The sequence below is a fragment of the Brachypodium distachyon genome, chromosome 4 (genome assembly GCF_000005505.3).
Source record: "Brachypodium distachyon strain Bd21 chromosome 4, Brachypodium_distachyon_v3.0, whole genome shotgun sequence".
NCBI lineage: Eukaryota > Viridiplantae > Streptophyta > Magnoliopsida > Poales > Poaceae > Brachypodium > Brachypodium distachyon.
Window position 1 is genome coordinate 24359523 of NC_016134.3, and position 12802 is coordinate 24372324.

At 43.5% G+C, this 12802-nt stretch overlaps 2 protein-coding genes across 2 annotated transcripts; one reads left to right on the plus strand and one right to left on the minus strand.

Moving 5' to 3' along the window:
- Positions 1-1822: 1822 nt before the first annotated feature.
- LOC100828118 (dnaJ homolog subfamily C member 28) lies at positions 1823-5943 on the minus strand. The gene is made up of 3 exons (XM_003576069.4): positions 5598-5943; positions 2420-2750; positions 1823-2324 (listed from the first exon to the last, which is right to left on the minus strand). Exons 1-3 carry the CDS (start codon positions 5840-5842, stop codon positions 2235-2237), a joined length of 666 nt encoding a protein of 221 aa, XP_003576117.1. The 5' UTR covers positions 5843-5943; the 3' UTR covers positions 1823-2234.
- A 218-nt stretch (positions 5944-6161) lies between these two features.
- LOC100822168 (polcalcin Phl p 7) lies at positions 6162-6780 on the plus strand. Its single transcript, XM_010239489.3, has one exon. It carries the CDS (start codon positions 6311-6313, stop codon positions 6551-6553), a length of 243 nt encoding a protein of 80 aa, XP_010237791.1. The 5' UTR covers positions 6162-6310; the 3' UTR covers positions 6554-6780.
- The last annotated feature ends 6022 nt before the right edge of the window (positions 6781-12802 follow it).

The following is a 12802-nucleotide window of genomic DNA, read 5'->3' on the forward strand; positions in this document are numbered from 1 at the left end:
TAGCACTCCCGCACCCCGCCCCACGCGCCCTGTCCCGCCGTCGAGCGCCCCGGTGCCCCGGCCGCGGTAGCCCTTCTGCGACCTCCGTCCCCCGGGCGCCACGCCGCTGCCCCACCGCTGCTCATCACGACATCACACCGAGGCCGCGTTAGAGGTTAGTGCTTCAATCTCATATGATTTGTTCCATTGCGTTGTATCCGTGTAGGTCTTTTCCAGCCCGAGGAGTATATTTATTTGTATTTTTTGTGAGATATTTGTATTTTATGATGCAGAAAATTAAGCATGAGTTGATACATATGCCCTACGAGTTATGGGCTTAGGTTTTGTGTCAGTACCCCAAAATAAACTATGCGGATCTTAAAGGCAAAAGTTATAAGTGATTATGGAGAATTCTGTACTATAGACGGGAGCTATAAGTCCCTATCTGTTTACTACAAATGAATTGTGGTCTGTATTTTAAATACATAGATGAACCAATGTCTGTAAAAAGCTTCTAGATATTCTTAAATAAGGAGTAGAAACTTATGACTCAATGTACATCCTCCACATTCTTACATTGGCATACATTGTTTGGTACTGTGCATTCTTTCTCAGTTGTTCAGTTAGCTTGAACTACATAAATCCTTGGCTCTGTGCTGCTGCTGCTACTGTTAACATGCACCGGAGATGATGAAAATATGGGAAGACAATCCAAAATACCTATTGTCTCTTCGAAGGAAAAGATCAAAGAGAGGGAAAAAAGTGAACGAATATATATCTTATTTCCCACAAATTTTATGATCTGAGGTTAAATCATAGTATAGATGTCCATCTTATTACAGACATATATAAGAAATAATTAGAAGAGTTTTTTTATGGCCGTGACCGAGCATGCATATTCTTTTAGCTTAGACATATAAATTATCGATGTTGCTGGTCTTTCTCATGTATGGGGTTGTATATCTGCAAGCAAGGAGATGGCTGACCATTTCTGCTGTGTTGCAGGTGCAGTTGTCCGTTCTTGTGATGGAACTATCTTTGATGATGATTCAACACCGCTTGTTTGTTGTCATACTTGGATGAATATCTCTGACAGTTGGAATTTGTTTTCATGTTTGGCTTCAGTTATGCGAAGGACAAGTGTTACTATTATACATGGATTGACAAGAATGGCAAATAATCATGGCTACTACTTACAAAGTTACAAACCATATTTTGGTGTTGGTCTGGGACCTTTGTTGGTAGCTTTGCACTTCTAAATGAAACTTGGATGGATTTTGTCTGCCAGCCATATTAAAACAGTTTGTTGACTGTGCCACCAATTATTTATTATTGGGCTTATGAAATGTCAGTTAAAATTATATTACAATCGTCATAAGAGTATGATGGAACAATACAGACTAAAGTTGAGGATAGCACATCGTGAAAGAGTTGATGTTGAACTGGGTTTCAGGTGACAACAGGTGATTATTTTGAGCTACAACTCTTTTTTATTTTCGAGCTAACCGTAAATATTGATGTATTTTGTAATGGAATCTTCATTGGTGTTACATGCCTCAACACACATAAGAGGCCTCTCCAACTATCTCTTGTTACTCTCCATATGTTGCTCCGTAATATGGAAAAGAAAATTGTACAGCTTAAAGCTACTACAAGAAAGACCATCGAGTTGCAGCTTTCTAACAAAGTATGTTTCTAACCAACATGAAAATATATATCAATACTAATACTGTACTAACATTTAGATCCAATGAATTTAAGGCGAATGACCAGCTTGGTCAGTGGTTAGTCCACCGTGCGTTGCACGGGCACACTAACTAGTTAGTTTAATGAAAAACAACAATACATCAAGTTACCACCTCTAGCCGGTGGCTGATGTAGGATTAAATGGGGTGCCAAACTAAATGTTCATAGTTCAAATTACATTTACACGTATTTTTAACAGATGTATGCACTCCCTCCGTAGTAGAATTAGATTGATGACTACAAGGTTAAAAAATCTCCAATTTTCCGGGGGTGCCATGTGCACCTGTAGCTCCATGCATTCAAGATCCCATCGCTTGTAATATTGTGTAATTTGTAAAGCTTTACTCCCATGGGTTGGGTTTGAATCATAGAAACATAACTGCATAAGATCTACTGGCTATACTATATATCTTGATTTCCTACTCGACGAACTAGGTTACTAACATACAACAAATCCAAGACTCTGAAAGCATGTCCTAGTAGACTAGCAGCAGCCCAGTGCTCTTTCCTTACTTCAATTTCAATTTTTCGAACTCCCTGTCCCAGTTAAGACCAGACATTTGCCGTCCAAAGGGTACTATAAGATTGTATCGGAAAACCTGCAAAAGGAGAATCCCAGCAAAATGACACCACAAAATTAGTTAGCCATTTTGAAGCATTGACTATACATGTGAGACCTGGTATGGAGCAGTACCTTGTCGTTTATTTGGCGAATTTTCTCCTGTAGAGCCCTGCGATCATCGTGCCAGGTAGAACCATTTTGTTCACAGCGGTTTGCCCAAGCCTTCCTCAACACTGACCTCCATCTCGCAATCATTCCACGGATTTCCTTGTTAAGCTCTACCCATTCTGGTGCACAACCATTCTTCGAAAGTATCCTGTAAAGGGTGTCTTCTGCAGGATCTGCGTGAGGATTTGTGGTGAGGTTCTGGGGCCTGCCCTTCCCAGGTAGGTTTTCAAAGTGCCCTTCCTCCATTGAATGCCATATTCTTTGTTCCACAACGTTCACTATGTCAGTCTCAGATCTGCAAAATAGCAAGGAAGTTCCTAATTAGGAACAATCAAGAGTCCACATGATCGGTGAGACAGTAATGCGCAGGCACCAATGAGAAAAAAACCTAACCAACTGTCCAGTCTGAAGAATTGCATATTGTTATCAGCATCGATTTATACAGGCCAAGAGATTTGAATGCAGTACTCCACCAATGATTGTCTAGGCTGTAGTGTGCACACGGATAATTAAACTGAGAGATCGACAGACAAATTACAGACATCAGACAACTGGATGTGTATATAGGGCCTTCAACAGCTGAACCATCCTAATCACTACACTGGGCTTGGCTCAGAACTTCCTGGGTTCAACAGTCCAATAAAACGTTCAGAACAAAACCCATGTTTTATTACCACCAAGGAAAAATGATTACCTTAACTATTACCATTGACTAGAGATTTCTTTCTAATCAACGTTGAACATCATATAGACGTTGGAGAGGCCTGAGGATATACAGCATCCAAATAGTGACCCACAATTTGGTCATCATCACCCAGCCACAGAGGCAGCTTTGAGTGACAATATGTTAAGGACGGCAAACATACATAGCCATATTGTCAGAATCTTATGAGTAAACCACTATGCTTTTGAGTAGAACAAAGAGTTCCACCGCATGTACTCCAAATCTGGAGGGTTACTGAATAGGTTCACAGTTTAACATGCTGACTTCAGATGCTAAAAAAACTAAACTCAGGAAAACGCCAAGATATACCGAGGTAGTTAAGTTTCCATGAGAGGTTAATTGTTGTTGTTGACATACTGAGCATAAATACAAAACTATGAAGATACCGCACTATAATGTATATCTGGTTAACCTCCGATCCTAAATTCTTGTTGTTTTAGTTCAAATTTGAACTAAACAATGACAACTATTTAGGATCGGAGGAATACAAAATAGATCAAGTAAGTGACACAAACATTATTTTCCATGTTTGGCATGGTAGTTCTACTTCTATTTGTCAGTTGAAACTGCATTATAGTTGTTGTTCTTACAAAACGTTAACCGTGTAAACTGTGTGATAAGTGAACATGCCTACATAACCCCAGGAAACAAATTTATATCATAACTGATATATAGCTATCTAATTGCATAAAACTACCTCAGCGTATCATATTTTTGCAGTACACTTACGTAACCAACAACAATAAATTGGCTGCATTTGACACAAGTATGCCTTCATACTAAATACTATCACAGACTACAGATGCATAAAGGGAGCATGCACAATTGAACTACGTTGATCAGTATAGTGGGAAAAGTTCAGTTCCCCTTGGCTTCAACAGGTCAATGAGACGTTCTAGAAACGATCACATTATCACCTAGGGGATGAATTTTGAACATGTCACATCTTCATGGATGATACCGCCGACAATTTAACACAGATAAAAGACCAAAAGTTTATTACCGCCAGCTAGAGATTGTTTCGATGTTACACGCCGTCTGAAGTTGGATAGGCTCTGAACAAAAGCAGCACCCAACCTAGTTTTGTTTTGCTGGTGAAGCAGCCAACATCATGAGCAGACATTTGACCATCATTGCGAAGGCCCTGGAGGCAGCTTTCAGCAATAGCATCACAAGGACCATAAAACCATATGCTTTGAGTAGAACAAATGAGTTTCTCCCCATGCACCTAGATCTGGATGGTAATTGAACAGTTTTGAAAGAATATTCAAACTTGAACAAGCTGGATTTTAGAATTTCTTGTGGATTTAGCTCACACACAAGGCGTTGGAGTTGTTGAATAGTTTTGAAAGAACAGTTGAACATGCTGGCTTTACAATTGCATATTGATTTAGCTCACACGACAAGATGTTGGAGCTAGTTAAATTTCCCACGTAGGTGTGGCAAAGCAGTTTTGGTGCATGGTCTCTGCCTTCTTTAGGCAGCTAGGTCACTGTTTTGAGTCTATTGCTGAGCTTTGGATTGCTAATAAAAAGTTGTCTGTCCTTCACTTGTCTGTGCTACAGTTCTTTGGAGCATTTGGACATTTCACAATAGTATAATATTGAATAATCAGTTATGGTTGTCTGTTAAACAGATCTGGTGTTTGATCCTGCAGTCGCTCAGGAAATGGTCACAACTGTTCAAGGATTGCATGCTGGACAGTATGCACAGCTTCAGCCGAGCAGTTTCCCAGATTTTGGGGGCACCTTTGGCGCTGGCCTGGAGCCCTGGAGCTGAGGAAGGCAAGTCCTTGCCATTCTCAATCACCTGTTCTGTTTTCAAGTTCGCCATCTTCTGTTGTTGCTGTTTCAACATCGGAACCTCCGGTGAAGACTGCGGCTGACCGCAGCCCCTACTCTGTCCTCGACTGTGCCCCGACTCCCTCTGAGCTGCTGCAGCGAGACCTGCTCAGGAACAAGCTGGGGTTGGTGGTTCGGCGCTTTTCTGAAGGCGCCGGCAAGCTTCAGTTTTTGAGCCGGATGTTTGTTCCACTGCATTTTCAGTTTGTTTTTCAGTTTATCTTCAGACTGCGGTTACAGCTGAGTAGACTTGTTTACCTTTTCTGGTTACACTCTGAGGGCCTCCTGTCGTTCTAAAAACTACGACGTAGGTCAGGTAATCGTTGCAAAGACTAATTTACGTGCTTGGCCGATCTGTTTGTCAGTTGTTCAAAGTGAAGTATATTGTTCCCTCAAAAAAAAAAAAGAAGTGAAGTATATTGTTCTTCTCACAACTTATACTCTCACAGCGTAACCGTGTAAGATGTTTGGTTGCGTAAATGGCTTCATAAAACTTGGAAAGTAACATAAACTTACCAGAGGTGATCTGATTGCAGGAAATATCCAAGCCTTTGAGGCGGAAAGGGGGTGAGGATACCTGACGGCGTTGGGGCGGCCGCGGAGCTCGGGAGGGAGCTTCCGTTCGTTTACGGCGTCCCTCACGTCCGCGAGGCGGTGCTCGGATGACGAAGGCAGCTTCTTCTTCTTCTCCGGCGACGGCGACGGGGACGCTGCGGCGGAGGCCTCCGGGTCCCCGCTCCACGATGCGGACCAGAAAGCCCGGCAGCAGCGGGCGGGCCGCGAGAGGAGGCGGCGCGCCGCCACGGAGATCGCCACTGCCATGGTAGAAGAAGCACAGAAGAGACGCGGCCGAGGGGGGGAATGGACCTGACCGCCGCCGCCGCCTGAGGCGGTGCAGTTAACACGACCACCGTCCGAACTGGGGATTCCTCTCTCGCGCTTCTAATGGGCCGGATATATAATCCGGCCTTTGTGCTTTCACCCCCATGGAATTCGGCCCAGAATGGTTGTTATGGGCCTTGATTGAAACGAATGGTTGAACGGTTCTGTCGGTTGGCGCGAAATGAACGGCCGTTTGGGGACGAGACGGATGGCTTAGGACCCTCGGAATCCAGTCTCCACAAACTCAGCTACAACAATGGCGAGCAAGGCTTGAACGATCACCATATATAGGCATCCGGCAGCACAAACAGGAGAATCTAAGCTGATCAAGAAAGCCCCATTGCTGGATCCGTTTCCACGGGAGAGAAGAGGAAGAGGAAAGGCAGGGCAAGGAGGGAGGGATCGAGGATGGCGGCGGCGGAGGACATGGAGAGGATCTTCAAGAGGTTCGACACCAACGGCGACGGGAAGATCTCGCTGTCGGAGCTGACGGACGCGCTGCGGACGCTGGGGTCGACGTCGGCGGACGAGGTGCAGCGCATGATGGCGGAGATCGACACAGACGGCGACGGCTTCATCGACTTCGACGAGTTCATCTCCTTCTGCAACGCCAACCCGGGCCTCATGAAGGACGTCGCCAAGGTCTTTTGAGCTGCACTGCCGATCTGCCATCTGCGTACGGCGTCATTCTCTTATTACAACACGTCTATATATGTCGGTCCTGTGCTATTTTTCAGTTGATGAGACCGGTGATTAATTGTTTTGACAATTTAATAGTTTGTTAACTGTCGATCAATGTCGCATTATATGTATACACTTGTTTTTTTGAATGGTTGAGCTTTATCGATAATTATATAATGTTCAGTTGTTCATATAAATACGCATAGCCAGTTCTTAACAAGGTTTTGGCAGATCCCTTTTTTTTCCGGGGACAGGGATTTGAGGTAACCACATATTGTTATTTTTTTTTGTAAATAACGGATCTAAGTTTTTTTCTTTTGAAGATGATTCTGTATTTCACGTATGTAATTCTGTTAACACAAGATAGTATAATGGATATGGAGCTATCTCTTCTAACTCGAGGATTACAGGCTCAATCATGCCTTAAATTCAAAATTTCAAAATACAACACTTCTATTCGATAAACATATTCATGGGACTGGAAAAAGAGATTAGGGAACGGTAGCCTAAAATACCATCAATTAACCAAAACTTTGGTTTGTAAACACAAGAAGACACAGCACAGCCTAGCCCATAGAAACACACCACTGCACAACCCACGGTCTCCTAACTGAACGAACAATGTGCCACTTTGTTGCTTGTTTGGTTGATATTAACCATCTGCGCACCTTTGGAAGAAGAGCCTTTGTGATCTACCACCAAATCCAGTCTGCTAGCCATATATTGAATCAAGGACTAAATTAAACTAGTACAAGAAAAAGAGCATACACAGGACATCCAACACTACTACAGAAAGGCTTATCAGTAACGGTCGAAAAACAACATCAGTAACGGTCGGTGCCGCCGTTACTAACTTCGTGTTACTGATGATGGGTATCATTAGTAACGGTCGCAGACAGTAACGGTCTCTGCGACCGTTACTGATGTACATATCATCAGTGGCGGGCGGCCCGACCCGACCGTTACTGATGTACCATTTAAACAACATCAGTAACGGTCGCTTTGCCACATCAGTGTCGGGCGAGCGACCGAAACTGACACATTTTCAGTAATTAAAAAGAACTAAAACCACAGAAAATACACAGAAAAATATATATTTGAATACACAGCACATCACATCACAGCACAACACAGAAAAATACACAGCCACACCATTTAAAGCATACAAATGTATATAAAGCCACATCATTTAAAGCATATAAAGAATACAAATGTATCTCACTTCACGACATTGATTACAAAGTGTCAAAATTTCACAGAAGCATATAAAGAATACAGATGTATCTCATTTCAAGTTTGAAGCTATTGTTGTGGGGGAACCCTAGTCACCACTTGTTCCACGCGTTCGTAGAAGTCTCCACTAGGTTTGATGACCTCATTGTTGATGACATGGTCGAACTCCCTTTGAATGTTATACACGACCCATTTAGGTCGGTGTGCCATTGTCATTCGAGGCCGCCAGTACTCTTCCATAGCCGCGATTGACCCCTTTCACTCAGGCTTGAACATGCTGGCATTCTCCATAAGGATGTGACAGCAGTAGTAGCCACAGTACACGCTGCCGGCCGGCGGTTGCTGGCAAGGAAACCTGTGGTTGTGGTGAGGCTCGTCTTTATAGCCTTTACCAGCTAGTTTTCCCTTGGTCGCCACTTTCCAGGCAGTGTTAATCAGTGATTTGATGGGTTTCCAGTACCGATCTCGAACACCCTTCTTCGGAAGTAGTGAATCCAAGTAGTACACCGCGGACCAAGGCAAACAAATGAGTAGTGTCACCCAATGGTTTCTGTTTTCAAAAGAAACAAAATTTAGTATCTAAGGGTGTATAAGGAAGAGTGAATTAGAAAAAACAAACGGTTCCATATATAAAATTGAACTTACTCCAAATTAAGGAAGAAGAGGATAAAGTCGTGGTCCGCGTATTTCTCCAGACATGCCACCAAGTATTTAGATGACAGGGTTCTTGAGGGATCCTTTTCTGGCTCAAGACCAATGTCACCGTAGTTGAACACCGCGGGGTCTAGAATGACTACTTTTTTTTACCTCCATTCGCCGCATTTCTCTTACTTCGTAGGCAGACCATAGCCTTAAGAGGTTGATATCAAGCTTTTGGCGGTTGAAGAGGTGGAACAGTTCGTTGAACTCCACACCAAAAGTGATAGGACGTTCCTGAATGTCCCTAGTTTCTTGGTCAAAGAAGCCATAGTCTCGTGGGATTCAACATTGATTTGTTGGGCATGCTGTTGAGAACCAGCTGATGCTTGCATGTAGAACTGATGAAGCTCTCGCATCTCTCTGGACACGGCACGCAGGGAATCTTCGGTGACCATCGGTCTTCCAGTATAGTAAATAAGCACCCGGTCAAACTCCCTAGCCACGAAATATGATCCGTCTTCGAATCTCTGGCCTTGACGGGGGTTCTTCATGAGAATGTCAGGCCTATTGTCTTCCCAGACTCCAGTTATGTCAGGCACATAGTGCATCTCATCTTGATTGACATTGGAGAAGTCCTTGATGGTCTTGCCACCGTGCCCCCTCTTTTTATTCCTCCTCTTATTGTCCCATGCCTTTTGCTCCTCTGCCTTGTACTTGTCATCGATCCTGTTGCCACTGATGGACTCAGCGGCACCCAAGAGAGAGAAGGTAGGAGGGACGCTTCCAGCCTGTGCCGACCCTGTGGTCTGGCTATCTTTGAGCTGTGTAGGCATCGACATTGCCCGCTCCTCATCTCTGCCGGCATCGACAGGAGGAAGTATCCTAGGGGAAAGGCCGAGCGGTGATTGAGAAGTACCTTTGTGGGCGGAGCGAGATGGAGTCATAGAAGGCCGGCGCTGGTTGTAGAAAGACCAAGCTCCTAGGCCACATAATACGGTAGTTTGGACAACCGCCTAGGATATCCACGCCTTCCTCCGGAGGTAGCGAGATAGCATAATCACGATGGTCGTTGATGACGGAGTCCACCATCACACTCACTTGTGTGTCGTTCATATGCCGTGCACCAGTGGCGGTGATTGTCTGGGCATCAGGCGGCCAATGGCGCCTACAGGCTTCCTAGGCTTGTCTATGTGGATACGAAACTTCACCGGTGCCTGCGTGTAACAAGAAGAAGGCATATGTGTGTAAGATCTTTATTCATGAAGGTAAGGAGTGAAAAAGAGTTTGAAAAGTATGCTTACAAGGATGTTGTCGCTCCGACCCGGATCATTATCCCGGATGCCCTCGCTTGGGTCCGGTTGGCTAACGGGGGGGTTTCGGCCATTCCTTTTATATGCTGAAGCACATCAGTGGCGGTCACCTTACCACGCGACCGTTACTGATGAGCATCTATACATCAGTAATAGGCGAGCGACTCAGCAACCGTTACTGATGTGCTCACATCAGTAACAGGCGACAGAGCGACAGACCGTTACTGATGAGCACCTATACATCAGTAACGGTCACAGAGTAGTTGACCGTTACTGATGTGCTCCTATGCTTGTTGGGGCAGTTGTACCAATTTAAATTTAGAAATCCTGTCCCATTGAAAATATGTTTGAGGAATAAATTCATGCATTTCTCTAGTATTTGTGCTACATTAAATTCAAAAAATTCATCACATGTGATGAAGACATCCCAACTAATGATACAACCATAGCCCCTACAGCACCTACAACTCAAGTACCGGACATACATGGACCAATTACTAGAGCTCGTGCACGACAACTAAATTATCAGGTACTTCCGTTCCTCGGTAGTTCATTTAATATTAATGAGAATATGCTGCTGCCTAAGATGGGTTCTTTTATGTGTTTTAGGAATGAAGGGCCTAGCTTGGACCTCAAGGATCAGCGTTAGACAGCAAACCATGGAGGTGGCAGCAAGGTGGCAGGAGCTAGCTCAAGTGATGATTTCAGAACATTGAAACCGCCATAACGAGAGATGAGAAGAAGGCCGCATCCTCTTCATCAATGGGATTTCGGCCAAGTGGAGGATTCCCCCTCCAATGGGTATTTATGGGCCAAAGATGAGGGTTATAACCTTGTTTTATTGGGTCTAAGGCCATGTAATAGGGTCCAGCCAATTTTTAGATGTTTTCGTTATGTTTTAGGAGGATTCCTAGGCCGTTTCGGAGTCCCTCAAGGGCCTGACCGAAAACCACCTAGTTCCCCTCCTATTTATACCCCATGAGCCCCCCTATGGTGTTGGAAATATGCCCTAGAGGCAATAATAAATTTGTTATTATCATATTTCATTGTTCTTGATAAATGTTTATTGCCCATGCTATAATTGTATTGATTGGAAACTCAAATACATGTGTGGATAAATAAACAAATACCGTGTCCCTAATACGCCTCTACTAGATTAGCTCGTTGATTAAAGATGGTTAAGGTTTCCTAACCATAGACATGTGTTGTCATTTAATAACGAGGTCATATCATTAGGAGAATGATGTGATGGACAGACCCAAACCTAAACATAGCTTTTGATCGTGTCACTTAAGTTTAAGTTGCTTATGTTTTATTATGTCAAGTATTATTTCTTTAGACCATGAGATCATGCCACTCCCTAGTACCGGAAGAATACTTTGTGGGCATCAACCGTCATCTCGTAACTGGGTGATCATAAAGGTGTTTTTCAGGTATCCCAGAAGGTGCTTGTTGGGTTGTATGGATCAAGACTGGGATTTGTCACTCCTTGTGACGGAGAAACCTGCGTCAAACGAAATCAAAAGACAAAAACAAGTTCGATCTAGTAGAAAAAATCTGAAAAACGATCCAATCTAATCCAGCAACTCGACACGATTAATGCAGCAAAGATTCAACAATGCAAAACTAAAGTGAAAATTGCAAGGCTCAGATTGGTTCTAGGACAACGTAACTAATCTAAATTATTATTTTTGGCTTTTTCTTGACAATAGGTAAAAAACAGATCTAAGCTAGGGATAAATTGAAAGATCTCAGCGAGCAACGTTAAGCTCTGATACCACGTGATAGCCTCGAGGGTGTCCCGATATTTCGGTGAGATACCTAATTATCGATTTGGTAGGAGGTGACGTTGACGATCCGACTACAACCTAGGAGGCAGCGCCTTAGCAATCGATACACCAACTCCAGAAGGTTATTGATCCCGCAGGGGCACGATCAACCTGACCACGAAGGTCTTTGTTCCTGCAAGCAATCGAAGAACAAGCAAGAACAAGATGAAAAGCAATCTGAAATTGTGAATAGGAGATATGAAGGTTCACGAATCTGAATACTCAATATAGTTGGAGTCTTGATGACGGTAAAACAGGTGGTCTAACCGACACACGCGATTACACGAAAGTAGCAAAGGCTAAACTTTATCTAATCAAAACCCAAGGCTCCATATGTTGGGTTCGTTGCATAGGAAACAAAAATTTTCCTACGAGAAGTGCGGAAGAAACCCAAGAATATATATACTAGATGTATGTAACGAGAGGGATCATGAACACCATACCCTCGTAGACCGCTAAGCGTTACGATCACGAGATCGTTGTTGGTGTAGTGGAACTTTCAATGAGATCAATCTCAGTGCCGAACGGACAGCACCTCCTTGGTATCCACACGTTCAGCTTCACGTTATCTCCTCCTTCCTCGATCCAGCAAGCGAGAGGGAGAGGTGGACGAGATCCCGGCAGCACGACGGCGTGGTGACTATGGTGAATATTCTCACGGGCAGGGCTACGCCGTGCGCGTGAGAAGAGGAGGAGAGCCCAACAAGCACCTTCTGGGATACCTGAAAAACACCTTTATGATCACCCAGTTACGAGATGACGGTTGATGCCCACAAAGTATTCTTCCGGTACTAGGGAGTGGCATGATCTCATGGTCTAAAGAAATAATACTTGACATAATAAAACATAAGCAACTTAAACTTAAGTGACACGATCAAAAGCTATGTTTAGGTTTGGGTCTGTCCATCACATCATTCTCCTAATGATATGACCTCGTTATTAAATGACAACACATGTCTATGGTTAGGAAACCTTAACCATCTTTAATCAACGAGCTAATCTAGTAGAGGCGTATTAGGGGCACGGTATTTGTTTATTTATCCACACATGTATTTGAGTTTCCAATCAATACAATTATAGCATGGGCAATAAACATTTATCAAGAACAATGAAATATGATAATAACAAATTTATTATTGCCTCTAGGGCATATTTCCAACAGTCTCCCACTTGCACTAGAGTCAATAATCTAGTTTACATTGTAATAA

Bases quoted from the DNA above. Each gene is read 5' to 3' on its own strand.
- LOC100828118 (XM_003576069.4), bottom strand. From the start codon at position 5,842: ATGGCAGTGGCGATCTCCGTGGCGGCGCGCCGCCTCCTCTCGCGGCCC. The intron at 2,751-5,597 runs GTATCCTCACCC...GCTATTTTGCAG, and splicing joins GGCCGCCCCAACGCCGTCAG to ATCTGAGACTGACATAGTGA. The intron at 2,325-2,419 runs GTACTGCTCCAT...CTCCTTTTGCAG, and splicing joins TTCGCCAAATAAACGACAAG to GTTTTCCGATACAATCTTAT.
- LOC100822168 (XM_010239489.3), top strand. From the start codon at position 6,311: ATGGCGGCGGCGGAGGACATGGAGAGGATCTTCAAGAGGTTCGACACC.